We start from the raw sequence: 24281 nt of genomic DNA, 5'->3' as shown, positions 1-24281 counted from the left end.
TTGGCTATTGTGGACATTGCTGCTATAAACATCGGGGTGCACGTACCCCTTCAGATCCCTACATTTTTATCTTTGGGGTAAATACCTAGTGGTGCAATTGCTGGGTCATACGGTAGCTCTATTTTCAACTTTTTGAGGAACCTCCATACTGTTTTCCAGAGTGGCTGCACCAGCTCCCACCAACAGTGTAGGAGGGTTCCCCTTTCTCTGCATCCCTGCCAACATCTTTCATTTCCTGACTGTTAATTTTAGCCATTCTGACTGGTGTGAGGTGGTATCTCATTGAGGTTTTGATTTGGATTTCCCTGATGCCGAGCGCTGTTGAGCACTTTTTCATGTGTCTGTTGGCTATTTGGATGTCTTCTTTGGAAAAATGTCTGTTCATGTCTTCTGCCCATTTCTTGATTATGTTTGAAAAAAAAAAGTAGTAGGAAGGGAAAAATGAAGGGGAGGGAGTTCGGATGGGGAGACGAACCATGAGAGGCTATGGACTCTGAGAAACAAACTGAGGGTTCTAGAGGGGAGGGGGGCAGGGGGATGGGTTAGCCTGGTGATGGGTATTAAAGAGGGCACGTACTGAAGGGAGCACTGGGTGTTATATGCAAACAATGAATCAAGGAACACTATATCAAAAACTAATGATGTAATATATGGTGATTAACATAATAAAAAAAAGAAAATAAATAAAAGTACATTCTTACTAAGAGAGGAAGAGTTGCCTTCTTGTGTCTTAGTTGAGTGAGATCTGGAAATCAAATCTGTTCCTGTCCTGCTAGAGGACACTTCTGCCTTACACAGTGATAGAAGAGAGCTTCTGGACCCTATAAATTGGATTAGAGTTCTCCATAACTGCATATTTATAGGCCTACAAATTTTGGCAGGCCCTTTATTCACATGACTATTTTATACTGTATTTATGAGCATGTTATTATGGGCACTGTTATTAACTGGCCTTACCTTTTAAAGAATATTATAATCCACTTAATTGCTAGGACTAGAAAATGGTCAGGGAATGACAGACATTTCAAGCCATAATGTCTTATTTCTGTTAATATAAAAGTTATGTATCAGCTAAATTTGATTCAGTTTAGAACAGTATAGGCCAAACTCTGTGGTTTGTGGACCCCTTGCTCTCAAATCCTGAGGTTTTGTTAAAAATGCAGATCTCTGGGTAAATGTTTATCATCTGGTTTACACGTATAACAGCTGTCTGACATAGTGATTCTGCCCCAAGCTCACCTTTCCCATGATTTAGTTTATAGATTACTGTCTTGTGTATAGTAACTGGAAAAAACTGTTAGATTCTAGAATTGTGGCTTTTGTAAGCATAAACATTTCTAATTTCAGATCAACAGCAAAAAGAAAGAATCAGCATGGGAAATGACAAAAAGCTTATATGATGCATGGTCAGGATGGCTAGTAGTAACACTAACAGGATTGGCATCAGGTAAAGAAAAATTTTAATGTAATCATTTTTTGGTTAACAGAAAAATAAATCATTCTCCACTCCTTCCCACAATGTTTTTTTCAGGTCCTGTTGGATTTTTAAAAGTATTTATTTTGTTTTTTTCAAGAAATCTTAAATATAAGGCTAGGAGGCAGGAAGCTTCAGAGTCTAGTCTTGGCTCTGTCACGTTAAGTGTCTGTGCAGTTTGGTTGATCTTTCTGGGTTCAGTTTCTGTGTCTGTAAAATACGTGGTTTGGTCCAGATAAACAATAAAGTATCTTTTAATATTAACATCATAATAAGTAGCTACTGTTTACTGAGTGCTTCATGCACTGCCTTAAAATCTTTACATGTATGTAAACTGCATGTCAGTCCTGTGGTGTAAGTACTGAGGTTACCACCATTTTACAGATGAGGTGCCTGAAGCACAGAGAGAGGTTTAGTAACTTGACTAAGGTCATGCAGCTAGTAAGTGGCCAGGCAAAGATTTACATTTAGGCAGTTCTGCTCCAGAGTCTGCATTTCAACTACCATGCTATCAAGTGCCCACAACGTGCCTATGTGTGCGATTTTAAGAAATAGGAGTTGAAGATCTGAACACAAACATTAAGGACTATTTTAATGACTTTCAGCTTCCACCATGGAAGATTATGTCTTGAAGAACATGAGGAAAATTAAAATGTATGTGGCGAATAGAGGGAAGTACTGATACCTCTAATGGACATGCACAAGAATTTTGTGACCCCTGTGTATGTGACCTGTTGATCTTTTTATATGATGAGAAGGTCCTAGATTTTGACCATAAATTTGTATATTTTTTGTATTCTGTCATTAAAATGATCTTGGCATATTTAATTTTCTGTTATTTAAGGAAAAAACTGAAAGTCTGTCACAGTAATTCATTAATGTTATGAGTTTCACTATTTCTAATGGATATTAAATTTTAATGATATTGATATCATTTGTATATTTATTAAGTTTCAGATTGAAACATAATAGTAAAAACTTTGACTTTAATTACCTGATTTGTGAACCTCCTGCTAGATAGCTGTCTTTTAAAGATGTTTTAGTGTCTTTAAACACCTTTATTACAAATCACAATTAATTTAAATGATGTATTTAGTTTTAATTTCAAACAAAGAATAGCCATTTTATATTAAAGAGTGGCTATCTATACTTTTTTGGAAGTAATATAAACTTATTTATACCTAAGACTTAAAAATCTTAAATTTATATAATATTCCCTATGTGACCCTTTATGTATAGGGAGTCTGCAGCTTTCTTTGACCCTCTTAACTTGATAGTTCTTAACACTCCAAAAATGGATTTACTTTTTTTTTTTTTTTTTTTTACTACCTTCAACATGTTTTTACAGGGGCATTGGCTGGATTAATAGACATTGCTGCTGACTGGATGACTGATCTAAAGGAGGGCATTTGCCTTAGTGCATTGTGGTACAACCATGAACAGTGTTGTTGGGGATCTAATGAAACAACATTTGAAGAGAGGGATAAATGTCCACAGTGGAAAACATGGGCAGAACTAATCATAGGTCAAGCAGAAGTAAGTCTTGCTGGGTCTGAAGATGAATTAATAATTGATATGGCTAAATAAGTCTCCATTTAATTATAGAATTAATCACATATTAGATGATTGCAACTGCATTAAAAGAAAAAAAAGAAATGTAATAGGATAGATTGGAAAATAGAAGAATACATTGCAGCAAGTAAAATGTGAAGTTTCAAGAAGCTCTTTATTAATTAACTATATAGTCACATTCAAGTCTATTCAATTATGACATTAAATATATTTCTTATTGTAGAAAAGTGCAGTAGGATCCGTATAATCACAAAGTTAATATGAAGTCAAGTTATTAAAACTGCTTAACATATGATTGTCGGGAAGTATAATTATCAAAAAGTTTAGTAAAATAAGCCTCGTAACTGGAGATATCTTGAAGAAATCCATGTATTTTTCTTTGTAGCATTATAGTATTTAAATGATTACTGTTCTTGACATTCTGTAATGAAGGACATTGTAAAAGTTAGAATGTTATATAATATATATAGTTACACGGTCATATAAGGATATGTTTTAAAAATTTTGTTACAGCTGAATTTTTGAACTAAAAAGAATATATTTGCTGCTAACATGGGCAGTATGCTGTTTCTACTTGATCTTCGGGAGAACAGTGGAATGAGATCTAAATGCAAATGCAATTTTGTCTTCAGCTATTTCCAAAATATGTTTTGTGGGTAGGCAGAAGTTAAAGTGTATCAGACTTTTGGCAACAAGACTTTAGGTATCAAGAAAAAGCTAGGAAAACATTAAACAGATTAAGCCTCCTTGTATATATGAATATGTTTTTTGATTTTACTTAAATATATTGTTCATATAAAGCTTTAACTATTGTGGAAGTAAACCAGGAAACTTACGAGTTTCACCCAAGTTTCTTATGTGGCAAGCACTTGCATTCGGGATGCACTGTACATTAAATTCATACTATATGATTTGCCTTTTAGGGTCCTGGTTCTTACATCATGAATTACATAATGTACATCTTCTGGGCCTTGAGTTTTGCCTTTCTTGCCGTTTCCCTGGTAAAAGTATTTGCTCCATATGCCTGTGGCTCTGGAATTCCAGAGGTAAGCCATGCAATATTTTAGTATCATTTAAACATTTGGTAATTGTGATGATGTTGATCTTTTTGCCTTTAGGGGGAAAAAGTAGTTGTTTTTCTGGGGAAATTGTAATGTAAAAAAGAAAATTTTAAAAATGTAAGCTGATTGTACACATCACAAGAAATTCTTCCCCATAGTCATTTCATCATTAACTGGGGAGGTTGATTTTTTTTTTTCCACCACTAATTTAGCACATGAGTAAACAAATATCAGAAAACTCAGTTATAAAGCTGGAAAAGTATTATGTGGCCTAAAGTTCTTTGATGGATTAGTTGATGTTTTGCTGCTATGAACCTGATTTGAATATATTTACTCTTTTTATATGACTATTTTTTAATTAAATAAGTTAATAGTTCTTGAATTTGGCAGATAATATTTATAACCATTTTGTACTTTAAATAAACATTTGACCATAGTGAGGCAATAGTATAAACTTTTGGGTTTTATTTTTTATCATCAGTAATTTAAGGAATATACTCAGAATTGAATGGTGTAATTTAAAGAATATACTTAGGATTGAAAGGTGTGATGGGAATTCATTTCTTTCCCCTCTTAATTTTTCTGTCTTAAGTTATCAGCTTTTTCTAATGCATTTCCTTTTGAAACTTAATTTTAGTGATTTTTAAAGTTTTGTTAATTAAGAGTGTCTTCAATAAGGGGCAATATCATGCAGCATTTAGCTGTTGTCACTTATCCTTCTTAATATGTAGGAAAATATTACACATAATGGCAGCACTCTGAGAAGACAAAATATCCTAATTTCTGACACAGAATATCTGAATGTATTTAACTATATTTCTACAACAGAAATATTCAAATTTACCTTTTCCTTATTATGTAATTACAACCCTTGTATTCAGGTCTGTATTCCCTTTAACATGGCCTTATATTCTAGTTTTGTTCATGAGATAGGGTTGCCTTCAATCCTTGCTTGAGAAGAGAATTAGAATATGATATAGATTTGTTATGTAGCATAATAGTTAAAGCTTTTGAAAAATTGTGAATTGTTCCATGGTTAACCAAAAATATTTGCAAGGTGGTTTTGTGAGTAAAACAAGAGAGTAACTTAAATTAGTTAAATTTTCCTGTTTCTTAAAGGAAATTAAGCTGTCTTAATCTTTTCTTTGTAGATTAAAACTATTTTAAGTGGATTCATCATCAGAGGTTACTTGGGAAAATGGACTTTAATGATTAAAACCATCACATTAGTACTGGCTGTGGCATCCGGTTTGAGTTTAGGAAAAGAAGGTCCTCTAGTACATGTTGCCTGTTGCTGTGGAAATATTTTTTCCTACCTCTTTCCAAAGTATAGCACAAATGAAGCTAAAAAAAGGGAGGTAAGTGTCTTTTGTGGTTTATTTGACAGATAAATATCTATTACATAGACTTAGTGAGAATTTTCTAGTGTAAAGATCACATTTTAACTCTTTACTTTTTGGATAAATTCTGTATTCAGATTCAAATCTGAGAATTGTTTGCTTCTTTCCCCCTTTTTGAGTATCTCTAATGTCTTTCTAGAATCCATCCCCAGTGCTGCTCAGTTACTCCAGTATTTTAGAGAAGTTTTGATAGACTACCTGGTCCATTGGTTTCAGTTGAATTTCACAAAGCTCTTTCCATTTGTTTTTGTTTTGCCTTACACCTTTCTTCCTCTGAAGTTTTTCCCAAATGTAACATTATTTTTCCTCTGATTTCTCACCATCAGTATTTTTCCAGGGTTGGGAAGTCTTAACAGCTGTGTTTTCCTCTGGAGGAAGTGTCTAATGCCCCCGAGAGAGGTGTGTCATCTGCAGAGAGCTATCTGGCACCATGAAGATGTTCTGAGGGCCTTTAGGACCTCCTGAGGTTTAAATCAGAGATTCATACTAAAGGGAATATAGGAATTCCTTTTTATTCAGCTGTTTAGGAGCATTTATTTCCTTTACCGTTTTTTTTTTTTTTTTAGGCCAGCCCAAGATCTTCTAGGAGGGCTTTAAACTTTATATATTATAGAGTTCCCTAATCTTTGTACATTGCTATGGATATTTTCTAGAAGAAAAATGGGCTCCTGAGACCTTTTGTATTAGCTCTACACTTTGGGAGCCCAATCCCTTCTTGTTTTCCCAATCTAATCTGTAGGCCAAGGTGGTACAGAGTGCTTTGGGTTTTCAAGATATCATATTTTTATATAATTAAATATTGAGAACTCAGAGGTCTCTGACCCTAGCACAGGACTTTTCATCCTGTTGTTTTTCATACTATAGCAAAAAAGTAGAATATTTTTATCAAGCTATTTGATTCTTCAATTGAAATGATTTCTCTTTCATTTAGTGTTAGTACTAAAACGTTGTTCGTACAGTGGCAGTAGTCTGAAAGAGGAACACTTCAGACCATCATAGTTCCGTCTCTGAATGATAATTGTGATTCTAGTACTATGCTCTAATACGAATAGCTAACATGATTGATTACTTACTATGTATCTGGTTCTGTGACAAGTGCTTGCATTTTAAAATTTAAATCCACAATAATCCTCTTAACTTGGCACTATTGTCCCCATTTATAGATAGGAAATTAGGGCATAGAGCTGCTAACTTGTCCAAGATTACGTAGCAGAGTGTCAGAGTATGGATTAAAATTTATTTTTCTCTGACTCCGAAGTCTGTACTCCTTACTCCTACTACTATTTCTGTGACTGTGGGTATGTGTGTATGTTAAAAACAAAACAGAACCTAAAACGATGTTGTAGCAACATAGCAAATTAGGGCTAAAATGGAGGTATAGCATTTGTCTCTCCAGTGCAGTTCCTTTACTTGCTATTGTACCTTGACATTTGGGGGTAAGATTTTTATTTTTATTTATTCATTTTAAGTGCAAAATGTAACTTATTAGAAAATGCCATAGAAATTAAATTCACTTAAATTTTAAGATATACACTGTGATGATTAGTAATGTTTATGACATTAACTTTGTTCACCTTAGTATATAATGGCTGGAGTTTACTTGTTAGTTGAAAACATGAAGGCCTCATATTTTGGCTTTCTTCCTATGTTCACTTCTTTGACATTTTTAATTAAATGATTCCTTGATACTTATAAAACATTAAAATGTGTGTGTGAGTTATAAGTACTGGGTGTTAGCTTGATGTAAAATTCTGTTATATTAAATGTACAATCAGAGAATTCAGTTAAATGTGTTGTCTACAATCCTGTTAGTGGGAAAAAACAAAAGCATTGAATTTGCTGTCCTCCCCCATATAAGCAGAGTCTGCATTCTTAAAGCCAGGTACAATTTACTTTTTTTTTTTTAATTATTTATTTATTTGAGAGAGAGAGCAAGAGAGCAGGGGTGGGAGCAGAGGGAGAGGGAGAGAGAAACACAAGCAGGCTCCTCGCTGAGAGTGGAGCCCAACATGGGGACCCATCTCACAACCGTGAGATCAGACCTGAGCCGAAACCAAGAGTTGGATGCTTAACCAACTGCACCACCCAGGTGCCCCTAGCCAAGTACAATTTAATTAAAATTAAGTATTTGCTTATTTCTAATTTGCCAAACAGCAGCCTGATAATGGAGATCATGGTCTTAATTATATATAATTTAATTTTGATTATTTCCAGTTTCTTTTTCATAAATGTAAAACTTGACCATTTGGGGAAATGCTTTGGTACCCTCAGATATTTACTGGAATGAAACATTGAAGGGAATAAAGACTCTTAGAAAAGGAATTACAATATAAATGTCCAATGAATGTATATGTGTAGTTGGCTTCACACTGGTGGGAAGTGGGCAATGTCCAAGTGACAGACTGGGGAGGTGGAGAGAGAATCTGTAAGAACGTTTGTGGATATTTTTGTCATCTTTAACTTTATTGTAGGGTTCCAGTTTAGAAAGACCACCTCGTAAGGGGGTAGCCATTGTTTTTGCTTTAGAATGAGGCTTTCCAAATTGGCAGTAGCGGTATTTTCAGAGGATTTAGAGTAGTGGAAATAAGGTAACTCAATAGGTTTTAAGTTCTCTAGATATTTTACTACGATTTAGAAAACAGTAATTATTAGGGGCACCTGGCTGGCTCAGTCAGTAGAGCATGCAGCTCTTGATCTCAGGGTCATGAGTTCAAGCCCTACGTTTGGTATAGAGCTTACATAGAAAACATTAATTATTAATGGTGAAGCAGTTAGCTCTAAAATCTGAAGAAATTATATCCTTGGGCGCCTGGGTGGCTCAGTTGGTTAACCGTCTACCTTCGGCTCAGGTCATGATCCCAGGGTCCTGGGATCGAGCCCCACATTGGGCACCTTGCTCAGTGGGGAGTCTGCCTCTCCCTCTACTCCTCCCCCCTGCTCATGATCTCTCTCTCGCACTCTCTCTCTCTCAAATAAATAAATAAATGAATAAATTATTTAAAGAAAAAAAACTCTCCCCCTAAACCCCAGTTACTGTTCTCTCTACTGGTCTTCCCAAACATCTTGAGAATTGTGTGTATGCATTGCCTTTTTCTTCTTTGCATTCTATTTACATTAGTGTATTTTGCACAAATGTTTTTTAATTGAATATCGAATATGTGAATGACCTTTCAGTTAAAGCAGAAGAGAAAAAATATCTTTTTAGAGGAAATAAATAATGGCCTCTGCTTGGGGAGAAGGGGTAGACATGTGAGTTAACTTCAGGAGAGGCATTTCAAAAATTCAGGCAACATGAAGAATTTTTATTTGGTATATTTGAATTTATAAGAATATATGAAATAAGCCAAATTCTCTTTTTAGGTGCTGTCAGCTGCCTCAGCTGCAGGGGTTTCTGTAGCTTTTGGTGCACCAATTGGAGGAGTTCTTTTTAGCCTGGAAGAGGTAGGTAAAGAAAACAGCAACTATAACATTATGCATAATTACCATTACAAATATATTTTGGCACGCTTTTCTGTTACATAGCTAGTGTAATAGATACAGACTGTGTTTTTAAGTTTTCAGATTTAACTTCGTAATTTTTCACTTATTCTTACCTATAGATTAATATATTACATATGTTCTTTACCTTGAGAAAAACCTTAAAAATATTATTCATGTATAAATATTAAGTGCTTATTTAAAATTAAACTTTGTTGACATATTTAAAAGTAAGCAGAAATGGATTTGGCGTAGTAGAAATTATTTAACCACTGTTTGTTATATTATTGCCCATGTTTTTATTTAAAAAGTTTTAATCAGTTTCTAAATTGTGAGTTTGTATGCTTATTTCTGGGGTAGTTATTGATGTTTAAGAAAATTATTTTAGTCGCATCAGTGGCATATTTTGTTTTTGTTTTCTCATTGGTGCTTAAGACTTTTTACATGTTTACACAAAAATGTGGCTAGGAATGGTTTAAAATTTGCTTTTCCAGTTTGTGTTCTTTTCCTCTTTTTTATTTAATGTAGAAGAGACAAATTAGATACTTCTTTATGAGCTCATAAGAGTTGGTGATGGTGCATTTATTCTTCACTACATGAGGTGAAACTTATTTTGGAAATGAAACAATGCTAGGTATCTGAAATAATTACTAGACATTTCGATCCGTTGATACTGGGAACTTGAAATGATGTGATAGCCAAAGTTAATAAAACATCGATTTTTTTCTTACCACAGTAAAATCTATTATATGTAAACGCTAGCTGCAGCAAAAATTAGACGATGATATTCAAGTTATAAGATATCAGAAACATCGGGCGCCTGGGTGGCTCAGTCGTTAAGCGTCTGCCTTCGGCTCAGGTCATGATCCCGGGGTCCTGGGATCGAGCCCCTCATCGGGCTCACTGCTCGGCGGGAAGCCTGCTTCTCCCTCTCCCACTCCCCCTGCTTGTGTTCCTGCTCTCGCTATGTCTCTCTCTGTCAAAAAAATAAATAAAATCTTTAAAAAAAAAAAAAAGATATCAGAAACATCTTATAAAATTATAGCATTAATTTTTCTTTTTCTTTTTAGGTTAGCTATTACTTTCCTCTTAAAACTTTATGGAGATCATTTTTTGCTGCTTTAGTGGCTGCATTTGTTTTGAGATCCATCAATCCATTTGGTAACAGCCGTCTGGTCCTTTTTTATGTGGAGTATCACACACCATGGTACCTTTTTGAACTGTTCCCTTTTATTCTCCTCGGGGTATTTGGAGGGCTTTGGGGAGCCTTTTTCATTAGGGCAAATATTGCCTGGTGTCGTCGCCGCAAATCCACCAGATTCGGAAAGTATCCTGTTCTTGAAGTCATTGTTGTTGCTGCCATTACTGCGGTGATAGCCTTCCCTAATCCGTATACCAGGCTCAACACCAGTGAGCTGATCAAAGAGCTTTTTACAGACTGTGGTCCTCTGGAATCCTCTTCTCTTTGTGACTACAGAAATGACATGAATGCCAGTAAAATTGTTGATGATATTCCTGATCGTCCAGCAGGCCTTGGAGTATATTCAGCTATATGGCAGTTATGCTTAGCACTCATATTTAAAATTATCATGACAGTATTCACTTTTGGTATCAAGGTAAGTGCTAATGTGAGGTGTTAGTTAAGTAATTTTGTCATGTTTAAAACTTGTGTGTGAAATGAGCAGTGAAATGTTTATCTAAAGGTGGTTATTTCATAAATGTATGCTGAAAAAGTTCTTATCTTTTGGGTTTCATTTTACATAATGAATAAAAATTCCTTCGGATATATTGTTGAACATGGTTATCTGTTACTGTGTAACAAATTACCCCAAAACCTAGCAATTTAAGATAACTATTTATTTTGCTCTTGATACTGACTCAATAATTTGGGAAGGACTCAACTGGGCATGTTTTGTTTGTGGTCTGTCGTACATGTCATCAGACATGGCTAAGGCTGGTCATCTACCACCTGGGCTGGGAAGATTCAGACAACTGGGTCTGGAACATCTGGGCTCCTGGAACATCTCTCTCTCTCTCTGTCTGTCTCTGTCTTTGTCTGTCTCTCGGTTTTTTTCCAGCTTGGTGCCTTATGGGCATTTAGATTTCTTACATGGTAGCTCCTTGTCCCAAGAGGATCGTTTTTAACCTGGCCAGGGAAGTCATGCACCATGCCTCATGTTACTTTCTATTTGTGTGGGCAGTAACAGAGGCCTACCTCTTAATGGGAGCAGTGTCAGGGAATTCATGGTGACGTTTTAAAAGCACTTATATTAGTTTCCTTTTGCTGCTATAATAAACTACCACAAACTTAGTGGCTTAAAAATCACACCAATTTATTATAGTTTTGGTGATCAGAAGTCCAGAATGGGTCTCACTGGGCTAAAATCAAGGTGTTCATAGGGATTTATGGAAGTTCTAGGGGAGAGTCCATTTCTTGCCTTTTCTAGCCTTTTAGAGGCCACCCACATTCCTTGGCTCATGGCCCCCTTCTCCCATCCTCAAAGCCAGCAATGGGTAGTTAGGTCTTTCTTTTATCTCATTATCCTGACACTAACTCTTCTAAATCCTTCTTCCACATTTAAAATAACCTTTGTGATTACTTTGAGCCCACCCAGGTAATCCAGGATAATCTCCTGTTTTAAAGTCAGCTGATTAACCTTAATTTTACCTGCAGCCTTAATTCCTCCTTACTGTGTAACATAAGGAATTCATAGTAATTAGGATATAGAAAAACTCTGGGGAGCCGTTACTCCGCCTGTCATGCTACTATAGGGTGTTAGCTTGAAAGGACGCTGCAGGCTCTGTTAAGTTACTAGCCTGTGAATACCATGTCTTTTACCATCAAGGATTTAAGGGAGCTAGATCCAGTGCCCTGGCACATTGCTTCATTTGAATGTACAAAAGTGAGAATAACATTAATTACTTAGTGATTTGCCAGTAAATGTCATTTTCTTACATGACGGTCAGTGCTGTGTATGAGGATCAAATGTCAGCTAATTGTTGTTCTTTAAATTAATATTCACTAGTGATAATATGCTTTTGCAGATGTAAATTATGTGGAATAACACCTTAATGTCAACAAAATCATAATGATAGTTTTTGAAATATGGTCTCTTTCTTTTCTGTTGTTCTCTATTTAGTCTACTGGGTATAAGAGTTACATAATAGAAAAATCTTGAAGTTAAAAATTTTTTTCATAGTGAATCAAGTTAGAGCAACTACAGAAGTTCCTGTTTCTACGTAAGTTGATTTTCTGTAAACCCCAACTTTCTCATCTTTAGTTGAGCTAAAGGACGCTGGAGACAAGTGGCAGGTCTTTGTTAAGTCCCACAATGCCCTGTGCTCTGGCTGAAGAATCCTAACTGGCAGTGGAGTAAAACATATTTTGATCTCTTCTCTTTGGATAGCCTTTTAATGATCCTGATACCATGTTCAACATGCCATTATTTTGTGCTCAGCTTATTTCATATCCAGAACATTTTAGAGCTATTAGTATTTTAATCTTTAAATGATCTTGCTTAAGATGTTTACTGTTCCTATTTTCTTCATTAAATTTAATTGATCGATAAATATTTTTCTCCTTATATGTATCGCTAAAAAATATTGAAGGACCTGATGAGATTGTCCGCTTCACATTGTACAACTTGAGAGGAATTGCATCTAATATTTTTATCAGTTGGTAAACAACAAATATGTAGGAGGGTGTAATTGTGGAGTAAAAGGAGGAGTTCGGTACTTCACACCGAACTGATTACGTTTTATGAAAAATGCTTCATATTGTCCTTTTTTCTTTCCCCATTTCAGCATAGACTAATAAAAATTTTAGCAGCAAAAAAAAAAACATTAAGGAACCCTTGAGCTAAAGGATAAATAACCCTTGGGTTATTTTCTCTTTGGCCTAGAGAATGTTGTTACTTTGTAACTGAATTCACGAATAAGGTACCAGTAGAACGGTATTTTGCTGTAGTTTTATTTATACTAGGATTTTGCTATATAAATAAAATGTGAAAAGAATCAAAAGTGTTAGAAAGAAGTCTGTAGAATGTAGGTTCCAAGCATCCAAGTCGAGGATCTCTGCTCAGTTAAGCATTGTGTGTTTGTTACAGGTTCCATCAGGCTTGTTCATTCCCAGCATGGCCATTGGAGCGATTGCCGGAAGGATTGTGGGGATTGCAGTAGAACAGCTCGCATATTATCACCACGACTGGTTTATCTTTAAGGAGTGGTGTGAGGTTGGAGCTGATTGCATTACACCTGGCCTTTATGCCATGGTTGGTGCTGCTGCATGCTTAGGTAATGAAACTGTGTCTGTGGGTGGATGTTTGTGAATCTGAGAGAGAAAAGAGCAAGTGTGACAGCACATTTATGCTTGGTTGGTGAGGTGGGGGAGGGTGGTACAGGCCAGAGGAAGAGAATGCTTTAACTAAAATGAAACAGTACTACTATTATATGGTGTTTAGGTAGTACTAGTTTTCATTTTGCCTGTCTCTAAACATTTGTTAATGGAAAAATTTAATGGTGGTTAGCATCTTTTAAATATTGTGTAATGCTTTGTAACAGAAAACATCTCAGTACAACCTAGGTTTAATTTGAATCTTGTCCAGGGAAATTTTTGTTCTTTTCATTGTCAAGGATCTTGGCTTCCCTATGACGACTGTAGCATGCTTCCTGAGATTAGCATTCTAGCAGAGTGTCAGACTAGATTTGGCTCTGCAGTGACTTATAGTTAGCTGTAGTGGAAGATTTCTTTACCAGCCCTCCTCCATTTAAGGTGCATTTATAGCAAAATGAAAAAAGGTAACTATTGTTTTAATGAAAAAAAAAATATCTGCATTGAATACTTAAGAGTCTATGTGTTCTCTTGGATATGAAAAATAGTTATTTCTTTTTATATTTAAAATGTCAGCTGAATTTTGGTTATGATATTTAATAATAGTTGGTATTTTGACTTATTTTTGTTCAGTGAATCAAAATTATATAATTATTGATCTTCAAAAGTATAGTATCAAGTGAAAGTGAGGGACAGAATCATTTTCACCAAAGTAGCAATTACTTAGTAGTTATCCACTTTCTCTTTAACAGTGCTAGGTGCAGTGAGTGATACAAAAAGAAGTATAAAACATGGGCCCAACCTCAAGTACAGTCAAGTTGGGGAGACAAGAACGAAACTGAGAAAACAATAGTGAGCATTATGTAATGATTAAATATAGTACCGAGTCTATGAAAATTGTAGGAATTTAGAGAAAAGGAGAGCTGACATAGTTCAGGTAGAGTAGAACATGAGCTTTACTTAAGATTAGTAGAACTTAAGAGGACTTTTTTGAGGAATGTAATCATGTGAAGGCAAAGGAATTGGGATAGGGATAAATTTAGTATTCATGGAGCTTTGAAGATACCGACAATACTGAAGTAGAGAGTGTGTTTTGGATACTTTTGGGAAATGAAGTTGGATTAGTGAGAAGGAGACATATTATGAAAAGGCTGTGACAGAGTCATGGCTTTGGCATTTGTATCTTGACGACTTTGGGAATGTTCCTTTGCTTTTTTATTTTCTTATCTTTAAAATAGAAATAATAACTACTTACCTCCTACTGTTGTTCTGAGGATTATCTGAGATCAACTGCATGTAAAGCTGTTAGCACAGTGCCAGGTAAAATAAGTCACTTAGTTTAAAAAAAAAAGCCTTTGTGAACTGACTAGGGACATGCCTGGCATAGTGTAGATACGTAATATATAGTAGGTTCTTTCTCCCTTCTATTTTTAGATTAAAAAACAAAAAGGAAGAGTTTAAGCTTAATACAGTATGAACTGGTGAGCCCTGATAGGTTTTTGAGCAAAGGAGCAACATGGTGAACGTAGTACTTAGGAAAGATTAACCTGGGAACATGGCTTATAAAGTGGATTGAAGATAATGGGGCTTGGAGTCAAGGAGGTAAGATAAAATAGTGTTAAAATTAAGGAACCATGTCTTGAGAGTCTGGACTAATTGGTAATAGTGACAGTATTGAGAAAGGGACCCATAAATAAATATTTTGCAAAGTTAATCAGATAGGACTTGTGAGGGTTTAGGTGTTGGAGTAAAGTAGAGGGATAGACCTGGAATGACTGTCTAGGTTGCCGGGAAGAGTGTAGTGCTGGTGCTGGAGTCAGGAAAGTTGGGATGGGTAGCTCTTTGGGGGAAGAAGAGGATTTTGGTTTTAAGTGTGTGGTGTTTTTTGTGACAGTGGGTCATCCAAAGTCTTTTTACAGTTGGAAAATGAGATAAGCAAGCAATAAGATAAGGTATGCAGAGTTGGAGACATGGGGCAAATGCAATAGTAAGTGGAGAGATGTGGTTTATGAGGCATCAGCATACAGATGGTAGTTCAGAATGATGATTTGGGTAAACAAATAGATGAGTTTTCTAAGGAAGGGGATATTACCCTGTTAACATAAATCACAAGGCATTAAAATATTTTACTCATTTTGAAAAGATACAGAGGAGAGAAGTGTATTAAGTTAATATTCTACCCACATATGAGCTTAATTTTAAATTGGTAGCTATGACGTAAAAGGTAGCTCTGATGTGCGTCACCAAATTCTTTACTTAATAATCCATTTTATAAGTGAAATTAATCTTTGCTCTAGCAATAAACCAAAATGGCAAGCTTGTTTTAGTTGGTCAGCTGTGTACTGTGAAGTAAACAGGTTTTGAAGTGTTATTTTAATAGTCTTTTGTGTTAAACAAAGAAAATCAGTGTTTCTCTAGATCTTCTTAAAATAGTGGTGATTGTCTTAAGAGAGGAGTAGCAGTTTTTGATGGTAATCCTTTTCACTAAGTTCTATTTACAATTCGCATTCAACTGCGTAGCACAAAAATTCCGCTAACATGTCCTGTCCTCCTTGACCAATGGTTCTTACTTTTTTTTCAGGTGGTGTGACAAGGATGACTGTCTCCCTGGTGGTTATCGTTTTTGAGCTTACCGGAGGCTTGGAATACATTGTTCCCCTTATGGCTGCAGTTATGACCAGTAAATGGGTTGGCGATGCTTTTGGTAGGGAAGGCATTTATGAAGCTCACATCCGGTTAAATGGATACCCTTTCTTGGATGCAAAAGAAGAATTCACTCATACCACCCTGGCTGCTGATGTCATGAGACCTCGAAGGAACGATCCTCCCTTAGCCGTCCTGACACAGGACAATATGACAGTGGATGATATAGAAAACATGATTAATGAAACCAGCTACAATGGCTTTCCTGTCATAATGTCAAAAGAATCTCAAAGATTGGTGGGATTTGCCCTCAGAAGAGACCTGACAATTGCAATAGGTACCCTTTTTAAAAAATACAGACATACACATAAATCTATCTATATCTGTATCTGTTGGAATCTATATATACTTAGATAGATATAGACATATAATAGATTTCTTGAGGAAAGGAAAGCAATAATATTTAATTGGTTGGGTTTGTGGGGGCGAGAGGTGTATTTTATTTATGTCCCTGAAAGTCTTGAGTTCTTTAGGGAAGGAATTAGGCATCTGTGAATTATTTCCCCACTAAGTACAGTTTTTTTTTTTAAGAAATCTTTTTATTTTATTTATTTATTTTTAAAGATTTTATTTATTTGTGATACAGTGTGCAAGAGAGCACGGGGTTGGGGGGTTCAGGGGGAGAGGGAGAAGGAGGCTCCCTGCTCAGCAGGAAGCCCAATGCGGCACTCAATCCCAGCACCCTGGAATCATGGCCTGAGCCGAAGGCAGACACTTAACCAACTGAGCCACCCAGGTGTCCCACTAAATACAGTTTTATCTTTTGATTTGGCATTGTTATCAGAGACCAAAGTCAGATTCTTTCTTTTCCCACTAAGATAAGCCTTGTGAAGTTGATATCGTTCATAATAGCATATAAGATAAGGCCTTAGCAAGTGCTAGGGCATCCCACTAAATACGTTCTTGTATTTAATATTGGCTTATTTGAATGCAAGTTATTGAAAATCTTGTCTTTGTTGGTGTGTTTCATATCAGATTGATAGGTTTTCCTTTTTCAGCTTTTGGATTTAGGTTTACAACATTAACATATAGTATCTACTTTAAAGTGAAAAAAAATCATTGAGAGTTTATTTTGGTCAAATGCTAGGTTGAAAAGTATATAAGTCATATTGTATTTTGAGATGTTATTCCTGCAAGTATAGATTAAAGGCATTAGCCATATTATTTCTTGGAAATAAACTTTTTATGAGGAGGAAACAGTTGTGTTCCTCCAAAATTTATTTTTCTCCTTCTCTGATAGTCCTGAAGTACTGATGAGGAGGCTGGTAAGGCCTTTTCTATGCAATCTGATTCCTTTTCCTCTCTCCCCGCCAACTCCCAAAGGTGATAAAGGATATTTTCATCAAGCTGTTGCTTTCATACTCCTGAGTTTTTAGTGGAGGACCATGAGCTGAAATGTTAAGCGTTTGGTCCTGTGAGCCCATCCTCTACAAATTATCTCTGTGGCCATTGCAAAAGGATTGTAAAATATTTTAATTCTTGTGCCATTTGAAGAGGGAAGACTTAGGGGAGTGTTTCTCAAATCAGAATGGAAATGCTCAGTTTATAAGAGCTATCAAAACAAAACAAGCGTCTACAGAGAATATCCTATGTAGTTAAGGAAAAGGCTACAGCTTTGGAAGAGTTTTTTAAAGACTAGCAATCCTATCATTCCAGGGTTTGCTGTAGGTAATAGAATAGTTGCTGAGAATGGGCAATGTATGTTGCTCTTGTGTTTAAGTGTTTCAGCTTCTGAGCTAATCCCACGGCCAAACCTATAGTAGGAGAAGAATTTCATTGTTTAGATTCCTATTCTTTAGGTTTTAATGGTAGCCAGCCAAAGAAAAGAAAAATGTCAGAATTTTAGAATTTATATAGGAATTTAAAGGAAAAAAGCAAGGTTTTTAAGAGATGAATAAAGTGGTAAAAGTTAAGAATTATTCATAATCCCACTGATTCTGTGGATATATTTTTCAGAGTTTTTTTTTTTTTTTTTAAAGATTTTATTTATTTATTTGAGAGAGAGAGAGACAGCGGGAGAGGGAACACAAGCAGGGGGAGTGGGAGAGGGAGAAGCATGCTTCCCGCCAAGCAGGGAGCCTGATGTGGGACTCGATCCCAGGACCCTGGGATCATGACCTGAGCTGAAGGCAGCTGCTTAACGACTGAGAAAATGAAAACTATGATGATATTTTCTGCTTTAAAAGCCTTTGAATGAATGGCATTAAAAAAGATTGTTTTTCAAACAAAGCAAAACAATCCTAGCAGATGCCTCGGCACTTTATAAGTACTCAATAAATGATGCTTGTTAAAATAGTTACTGTAGGGTGCCTGGGTGGCTCAGTTGGTTAAGCGACTGCCTTCGGCTCAGGTCATGATCCTGGAGTCCCGGGATCGAGTTCCGCATCGGGCTCCCTGCTCGGCAGGGAGTCTGCTTCTCCCTCTGACCCTCCCCCCTCTCATGTGCTCTCTCTCATTCTCTCTCTCTCAAATAAATAAATAAAATCTTTAAAAAAAAAATAGTTACTGTATTCATATAAAGGACAAATTTAAGTCAGGCTGGGTTTCACTAGCCTTGTGCCTTGTATATCGAAGGAACATTACAATAAACAAACAGGTTAGTAACTTTTTCTAAAATTTTCTGAAACTTCTATCATTAAATATTTAAACAATCTCAGCACATTTTCATTGATGGTATAGTAATTTGTTATTTTAAGGTATTTAAGTTTGATGAGTGGGGTTAGTTTTAACTCAATATCTGTCATGCTAACAGTATTTACACTCCACCATTCATAGATCATTAGCCAGATGCTTCTGTGAGTTAAGAGAACTTAAGGAACATCTTTCAGGAATCGTTTTTGTCAGTTGCTAATGGGCTTTTTTCTTTTCTATGCTTTTATCATGCTTTTAAAGTGGTTTAGTAAGTACTAGTCATTAGAACTTCTTTTAGTGCCTTCCTACCTGAATGTGTTCCAGTACAGTTAAATAAGGCTTTAGAGGTCAGAAGGAGCAAACAAAATTGCAGTGTTTGTTTAGGAGCTATATATGTTTATCTGCTTCTCAATCTTCTCAATCTGATGCTTATTATTTTGGCTTAAATATTTTTGTAGCAAAATTAATGTTTAAAATATGTTCAAGGGCGCCTGGGTGGCTCAGTTGGTTAAGTGACTGCCTTCGGCTCAGGTCATGATCCTGGAGTCCCGGGATCGAGTCCCGCATCGGGCTCCCTGCTCAGCAGGGAGTCTGCTTCTCCCTCTGACCCTCCTCCCTCTCATGCTCTCTGTCTCTCATTCTCTCTCTCTCAAATAAAAAAATAAAATAAAATAAAATAAAATATGTTCAGTATGGCAAAAACATAGTTGTGAACACAGTTTTGAATACATACTAACTCAAAATACAAACATAAAGCTATTGTTGTATTCTCTCCATTTCATGGGTTTCCTTTCTCCACCTGTGGTCTCTGTTCTGCAGTTTTTTGCATCTTTACTGCTTCTTGTCTAGCACTGTCAAAGGTCGGAGTGGAGCTTGGCAGCAAACAGAAGCACTTGAAGCAGAGCACACCGGAGAGGGGAAATTAGCAGAGCCTTTACAAATAAAACCTGGAAAATAAGTCTGTGTCCATCACGTGCATAGTTGTAGTTTCAACCCACCTGTTAATGCTCATGATGCGCCTAGAAAATTAAACTTTAACCTTAGAAAAGAGAAAGAACTAGGTAATTCACAGCGGTGGAGTATATACAACATAGTCAATATAGGAATGAAACTCTTTAGTCCCACCTCTGCAGGATAAGTGACATTTAGCATGGGCAGCTATCATTTGATGATGGATTCCTATAACAAACCATATTGTAATTTGTGCGGGTTTTAAAAAACCATATTTCACGCATGCTTCCTTGTCCTCCGGAGTTAGAAAACAGCTTTAGCCCCAGTAAAGAAAATTGATAGACCACAAATATTTTATTTACATGAAGATGATTTGTTATTGGTATAGTCTAATTCTGTCAAATATAAGAAATTACTAAATTTTCAGTTGATTCCTTTCTTGGGTAAGAAGGTAGGAAAAAATGAAGGGACCAAAATTCATGGGATACATTTGGTTACTTTTTAAAATCTCCAAATAAACAGATTCCCCTTAACACAGATTAACTTCGGGTCTTCTCTCTCTCTTTCCAGAAAGTGCCAGAAAAAAACAAGAAGGTATTGTGGGCAGTTCTCGTGTGTGTTTTGCACAGCACACCCCGTCTCTTCCCGCGGAAAGCCCTCGGCCACTGAAGCTTCGGAGCATCCTTGACATGAGCCCTTTTACCGTGACCGATCATACCCCGATGGAAATTGTGGTGGATATTTTCCGAAAGCTGGGTCTGAGGCAGTGCCTTGTAACTCACAATGGGTAAGTCTGGTGAAAGAAATCAGTTCGTGTCTCAGAATTTATGACACTTTTTAGTGGAATTCATATTCACTTCTTAGGGGAGAGTGTAAGTCAGCTTCCAAGTGGAAAAGTCTGTCTTTTTAGTGTGGTTATAAATACAGGATCCATATTGATCAGATTGGCACTTACCAAGAATAAAAAAAAAAATGTCAACTGGCAGATCTTTGCCAAAACATAAAGTAGCATTTGTGAGGAACACTTCAGAGTTGGCAAAGAGGAGTAGTGGACCTAACCTGAATGGAGTAGAGAAAAAAACCTGTTTTCTTTTTAGTAAGTATTTCATTCTTTGAATATAACTTTCTAGTTCAGTAATAACTATGTAGTTATTTTGCTGTTTACTATTTCAGCCATTATTTTACTTACTGTGTAATGAGGGAAATAACGCATAATTAAATGAAATTTGTAAATTAGCTAAAATCCTCCTTTAGCAAATGCTTTTTGTTTCCTCTTTTCTACCTTTTCCACCCACAAAGCTTTCATATAAACTGCTAATGACAAAAAACTCATGTATTTAAAATGTATAAATTGGTTAACTTATTTTTCTGCCCTTCACACATGAACTACCAGTGTTTCTCCAGGACAGGACCATAGAAGAGTTTTGTTTGGGGGTGTCACAGGGACAGAGTGGAGATGTGATGCACAGTCTGCCTCAGCAGAAGTACTCCTGCTTCATTGCCACTGCCCCCGCCCGTCCCTGCACTGGGGATCTGTTTCCCCACCTACTCTCTCTCCAGTCCCCTTTATGTCCATTATACTACTCTTCCTAGTTGAAATACTTAAGAACACTGTTTTAATCTGAAGGCTGAGGACAGAAAGGGCTGGAAATAAGAAACAAAGGGTATTCTTGATTGTGCATAAATTAAATGGTTTAACCCTGCCCTGCATGAAGCTGGTTGAAATGCTAAACACTTAGAGAATCACAGCGGGTTTTTTTTTTTTAAAGCATTTTGTTCAAGACATGTGAGTGACAAAACACATGACCCCTGTCTAAAGAAAGGAGAGAAAAAAGAAAAAAAAAAAAGGGGGAAGGAAAGTTGTTTCTTGAGCACCTTCTTCAGGTTTCTCACTTAACTTTGTAGTACCTCTGCAGAGTGGGTGGTAGATCCCTACTTGACAGGTGTAATAATTGAAGCTCAGAGGGGTTTAATAATATGCCTAGTCCTGTGGTTACTAAGTCGTCGATCTGGGAACAAATATCTTTCCAGTTTTAGAGCCCAATCTCTTGCTACTGTTTTTACACTGTTATTGACTAATAGAATGTATCTTCTTTCTTTGTGATTTCTTAAACCACTACCATTTTCTTGAACAATATGTTGTGCCATACTGGGTTAAGAATAGAAATACAGAGAATTAGATCCATATTTAGTGTTTTCACTGTGCTAACCAATTAAATCTAAATAGTGTGAAATAAATTATTAAAGGTGTAAAATTCTTGATGAAAGGAAGTTTGGAATTATTAAGTATTGCAGATACTAATTGGAGAAGAGATACATGTAATAAAATAACTACTTTCTTTTAATGTTGTTTAATTAAAAAAATAATAGTTACCAAACTTCATTGTTTGAAAACTTAGTAAGTACATGTTAAATGGAGTAACTTTTTATGAAGTTATATGGGTTTTAGGGCCCTTTTAATTATAAATAGCTCAATTAGAAGCTAAGCTGAGTAGTTATAATTTTTACTTGCTTTGAGTTATTCTCTGTGCCTGGCATGCTTGTCCTTTCGTGTGCTAACAAATATAAATGTCCCTCTCTAGTTACGATTACTTATGATCACAAAGCTGTATGGGTCAATTACCATATTTCACTTTGCTGGTTAATTCCCAGATTTTTGGCAGCACAGATATTAGAAAGGAAAATATTTAAAAGAAAGTGTAAAAATAACAAAATGTGGGGGAGGGGGAGGATAGCTAATTAAAATCTTACCTCATACTGCCCATTTATAAGAAAGCTTGTGGTGTGGGGTAGCTTTTTCTAAAGGAATATGTTTAATTGCCTTGATTATTAAATTTTTCTTATTTCTGTCCTTCAAGGAAAATAAATTGATATATATAGAAAGAAAAGACACCACTTGGGGTGGTAGCTCTTGGGTCTTTATTTTCTTGGAAGTATGTAAGGAGGTAGAGTGTTTTTATTCTCACTTGAAGTTAAATGACTTAAAGTTAGAAAAAAAGCCATATCTACTAGTTTTTAGTGGAGAGTATAAAGTTCTGGATAACTGTCAGCACCTTGTAGCTCGTAGTGGGTCCTTGGAAGTGGAAAATAACTATTTGGGGGAAGAGATACAGCAAGTCCAACTGTTAGGTACAAGGAGAAAATGAGAATAGGGAGATGAGGGAGAAGTGTGTAAATTTTAAAGATGTCAGTTGTAGATTTCCCATGTTTTATATTTGAATTAGCAGAATTTCTCAAAATCTTTTTAGTCTTTTTTTTTTTTTTAGGATTTTACTTATTAATTTGTCAGAGAGAGAGAGTGTGTGGGTGCACACAAGCAGAGGGAGTGGCAGGCAGAGGGGGAAGTAGGCTCCCTGCTGAACAGGGAGTCCAATGTTGGACTTGATCCCAGGACCCTGAGATCATGACCTGAGCTGAAGGCAGACACTTAACCAACTGAGCCACTCAGGCGTCCCAAAATCTTCTTAGTCTTGGTGGATCTAGCGGGATGTTAATAGGCATTGCTCGGAAAGAGTTTTGTGACCATGTAAGTTTGGAATGTATTGGATTAAATACAGTTGAGGTTTCTCTATTGTGGAATGTCCCAAAGTTTATAAAATGTTGATATTATTTGAGTCCCAGGGACAATAGGCAAGTTTTCCAAACCTGTTTGAACATGCAGCCTTTTATTTTATTTTATTTTATTTTTTTATCTTATTGATTGATTGAAGGAAGAGGGCAGAAGAACTCCTGGGACTGGTGTTTTTTGGAACATATTTTGGAAAAACGTTGGGTCGTGCTCTGTTAACTCTTACATCATTGTTAGCCCCACAAGGAAACAACAAAGTATTCTTTATATAAGTTACATTTTGCATTGATTTTCTTTGCACTTCCTGAAATTAATAAAGTAGCACTGAACCTGGCCTTATTACTCTCAAATCACTTTTCTCCATTAGAGAGAAAATATATTTATTTCCTCCTTTTTAGGACCATTACTTTATAATATAGAGATTACTTTATAAATCTCCAAATTTGCCATTTGGTCCTTAATCAATTTGTAACTCTCATTTTGTACCTTGTGATTTGGCAGAGCTTACTAAAATAGTAACTGAAAGTAATCGTATATAATTGGAAAGAAAAGAATGAGTAAGAATTAAACTGGAATTATTTAATTGTCAAGGTTTTTTCACATTTCCTGACTCCAACTATAAATTAAAGTGAATTGATGGTTTTTTGTTGTTTTCCCTCACACTTATTAGTGCTTATTTTATGTATGCATTTTTTATTTCATGAGTGCATTTTCTGAGCCTTTTTGGAGGGAGAACTTGTTTGTATCCTCTGACAACTTTTCAATTTATCTTTGTTCTTAAGGATCAGTACATTATTTTAAATACTGAGAAAACATTAGCAGAGAACCTATTTCTGCCTTTCCCCAGTGTCTGCCCTCCCTGCTTTCCCACCCCCACACCCAGGCATCATCCTTAATAACTGTTTTATAACTGACGTATCTGTAGGCCTTGACTACTTTAAGTGAAGTCCCCTAGTGACATTCTTTAAGAAGTCAGAATGTTCAAAGGCAGTTGAATAGTAAAGTTGACTTAACTAGATCACCAGGGAAATGTCCAATGCCTTGAAGGGCATTCTGGATGGGCTTCCAGAATTTGAAGATTAAGGCTTTTTAAGGTCTTTGAATTCATTATTTT

General features: G+C 36.0%; 1 protein-coding gene across 10 annotated transcripts in view; it reads left to right on the top strand.

The window, feature by feature from the left end:
• CLCN3 (Cl-/H+ antiporter 3) overlaps positions 1–24281 on the top strand; it is an 89276-nt gene that overhangs the window by 59404 nt on the left and 5591 nt on the right. For all 10 annotated transcript variants that reach the window (XM_081811042.1, XM_081811038.1, XM_081811033.1 and 7 more), the window contains 9 exons: positions 1348–1447; positions 2823–3010; positions 3970–4092; positions 5259–5465; positions 8868–8948; positions 10055–10600; positions 13091–13277; positions 15896–16294; positions 20170–20386. In XM_081811042.1, the coding sequence (XP_081667168.1) occupies positions 1348–1447; positions 2823–3010; positions 3970–4092; positions 5259–5465; positions 8868–8948; positions 10055–10600; positions 13091–13277; positions 15896–16294; positions 20170–20386 (2048 nt within the window). The remainder of the gene's footprint in view (positions 1–1347; positions 1448–2822; positions 3011–3969; positions 4093–5258; positions 5466–8867; positions 8949–10054; positions 10601–13090; positions 13278–15895; positions 16295–20169; positions 20387–24281) is intronic.

This window comes from Leptonychotes weddellii, chromosome 2 (assembly GCF_054177405.1).
Source record: "Leptonychotes weddellii isolate Sample4059 chromosome 2, ASM5417740v2, whole genome shotgun sequence".
NCBI lineage: Eukaryota > Metazoa > Chordata > Mammalia > Carnivora > Phocidae > Leptonychotes > Leptonychotes weddellii.
Note: the sequence above shows the minus strand (reverse complement) of the source record. Positions and strands in the feature narration are given on the sequence as shown.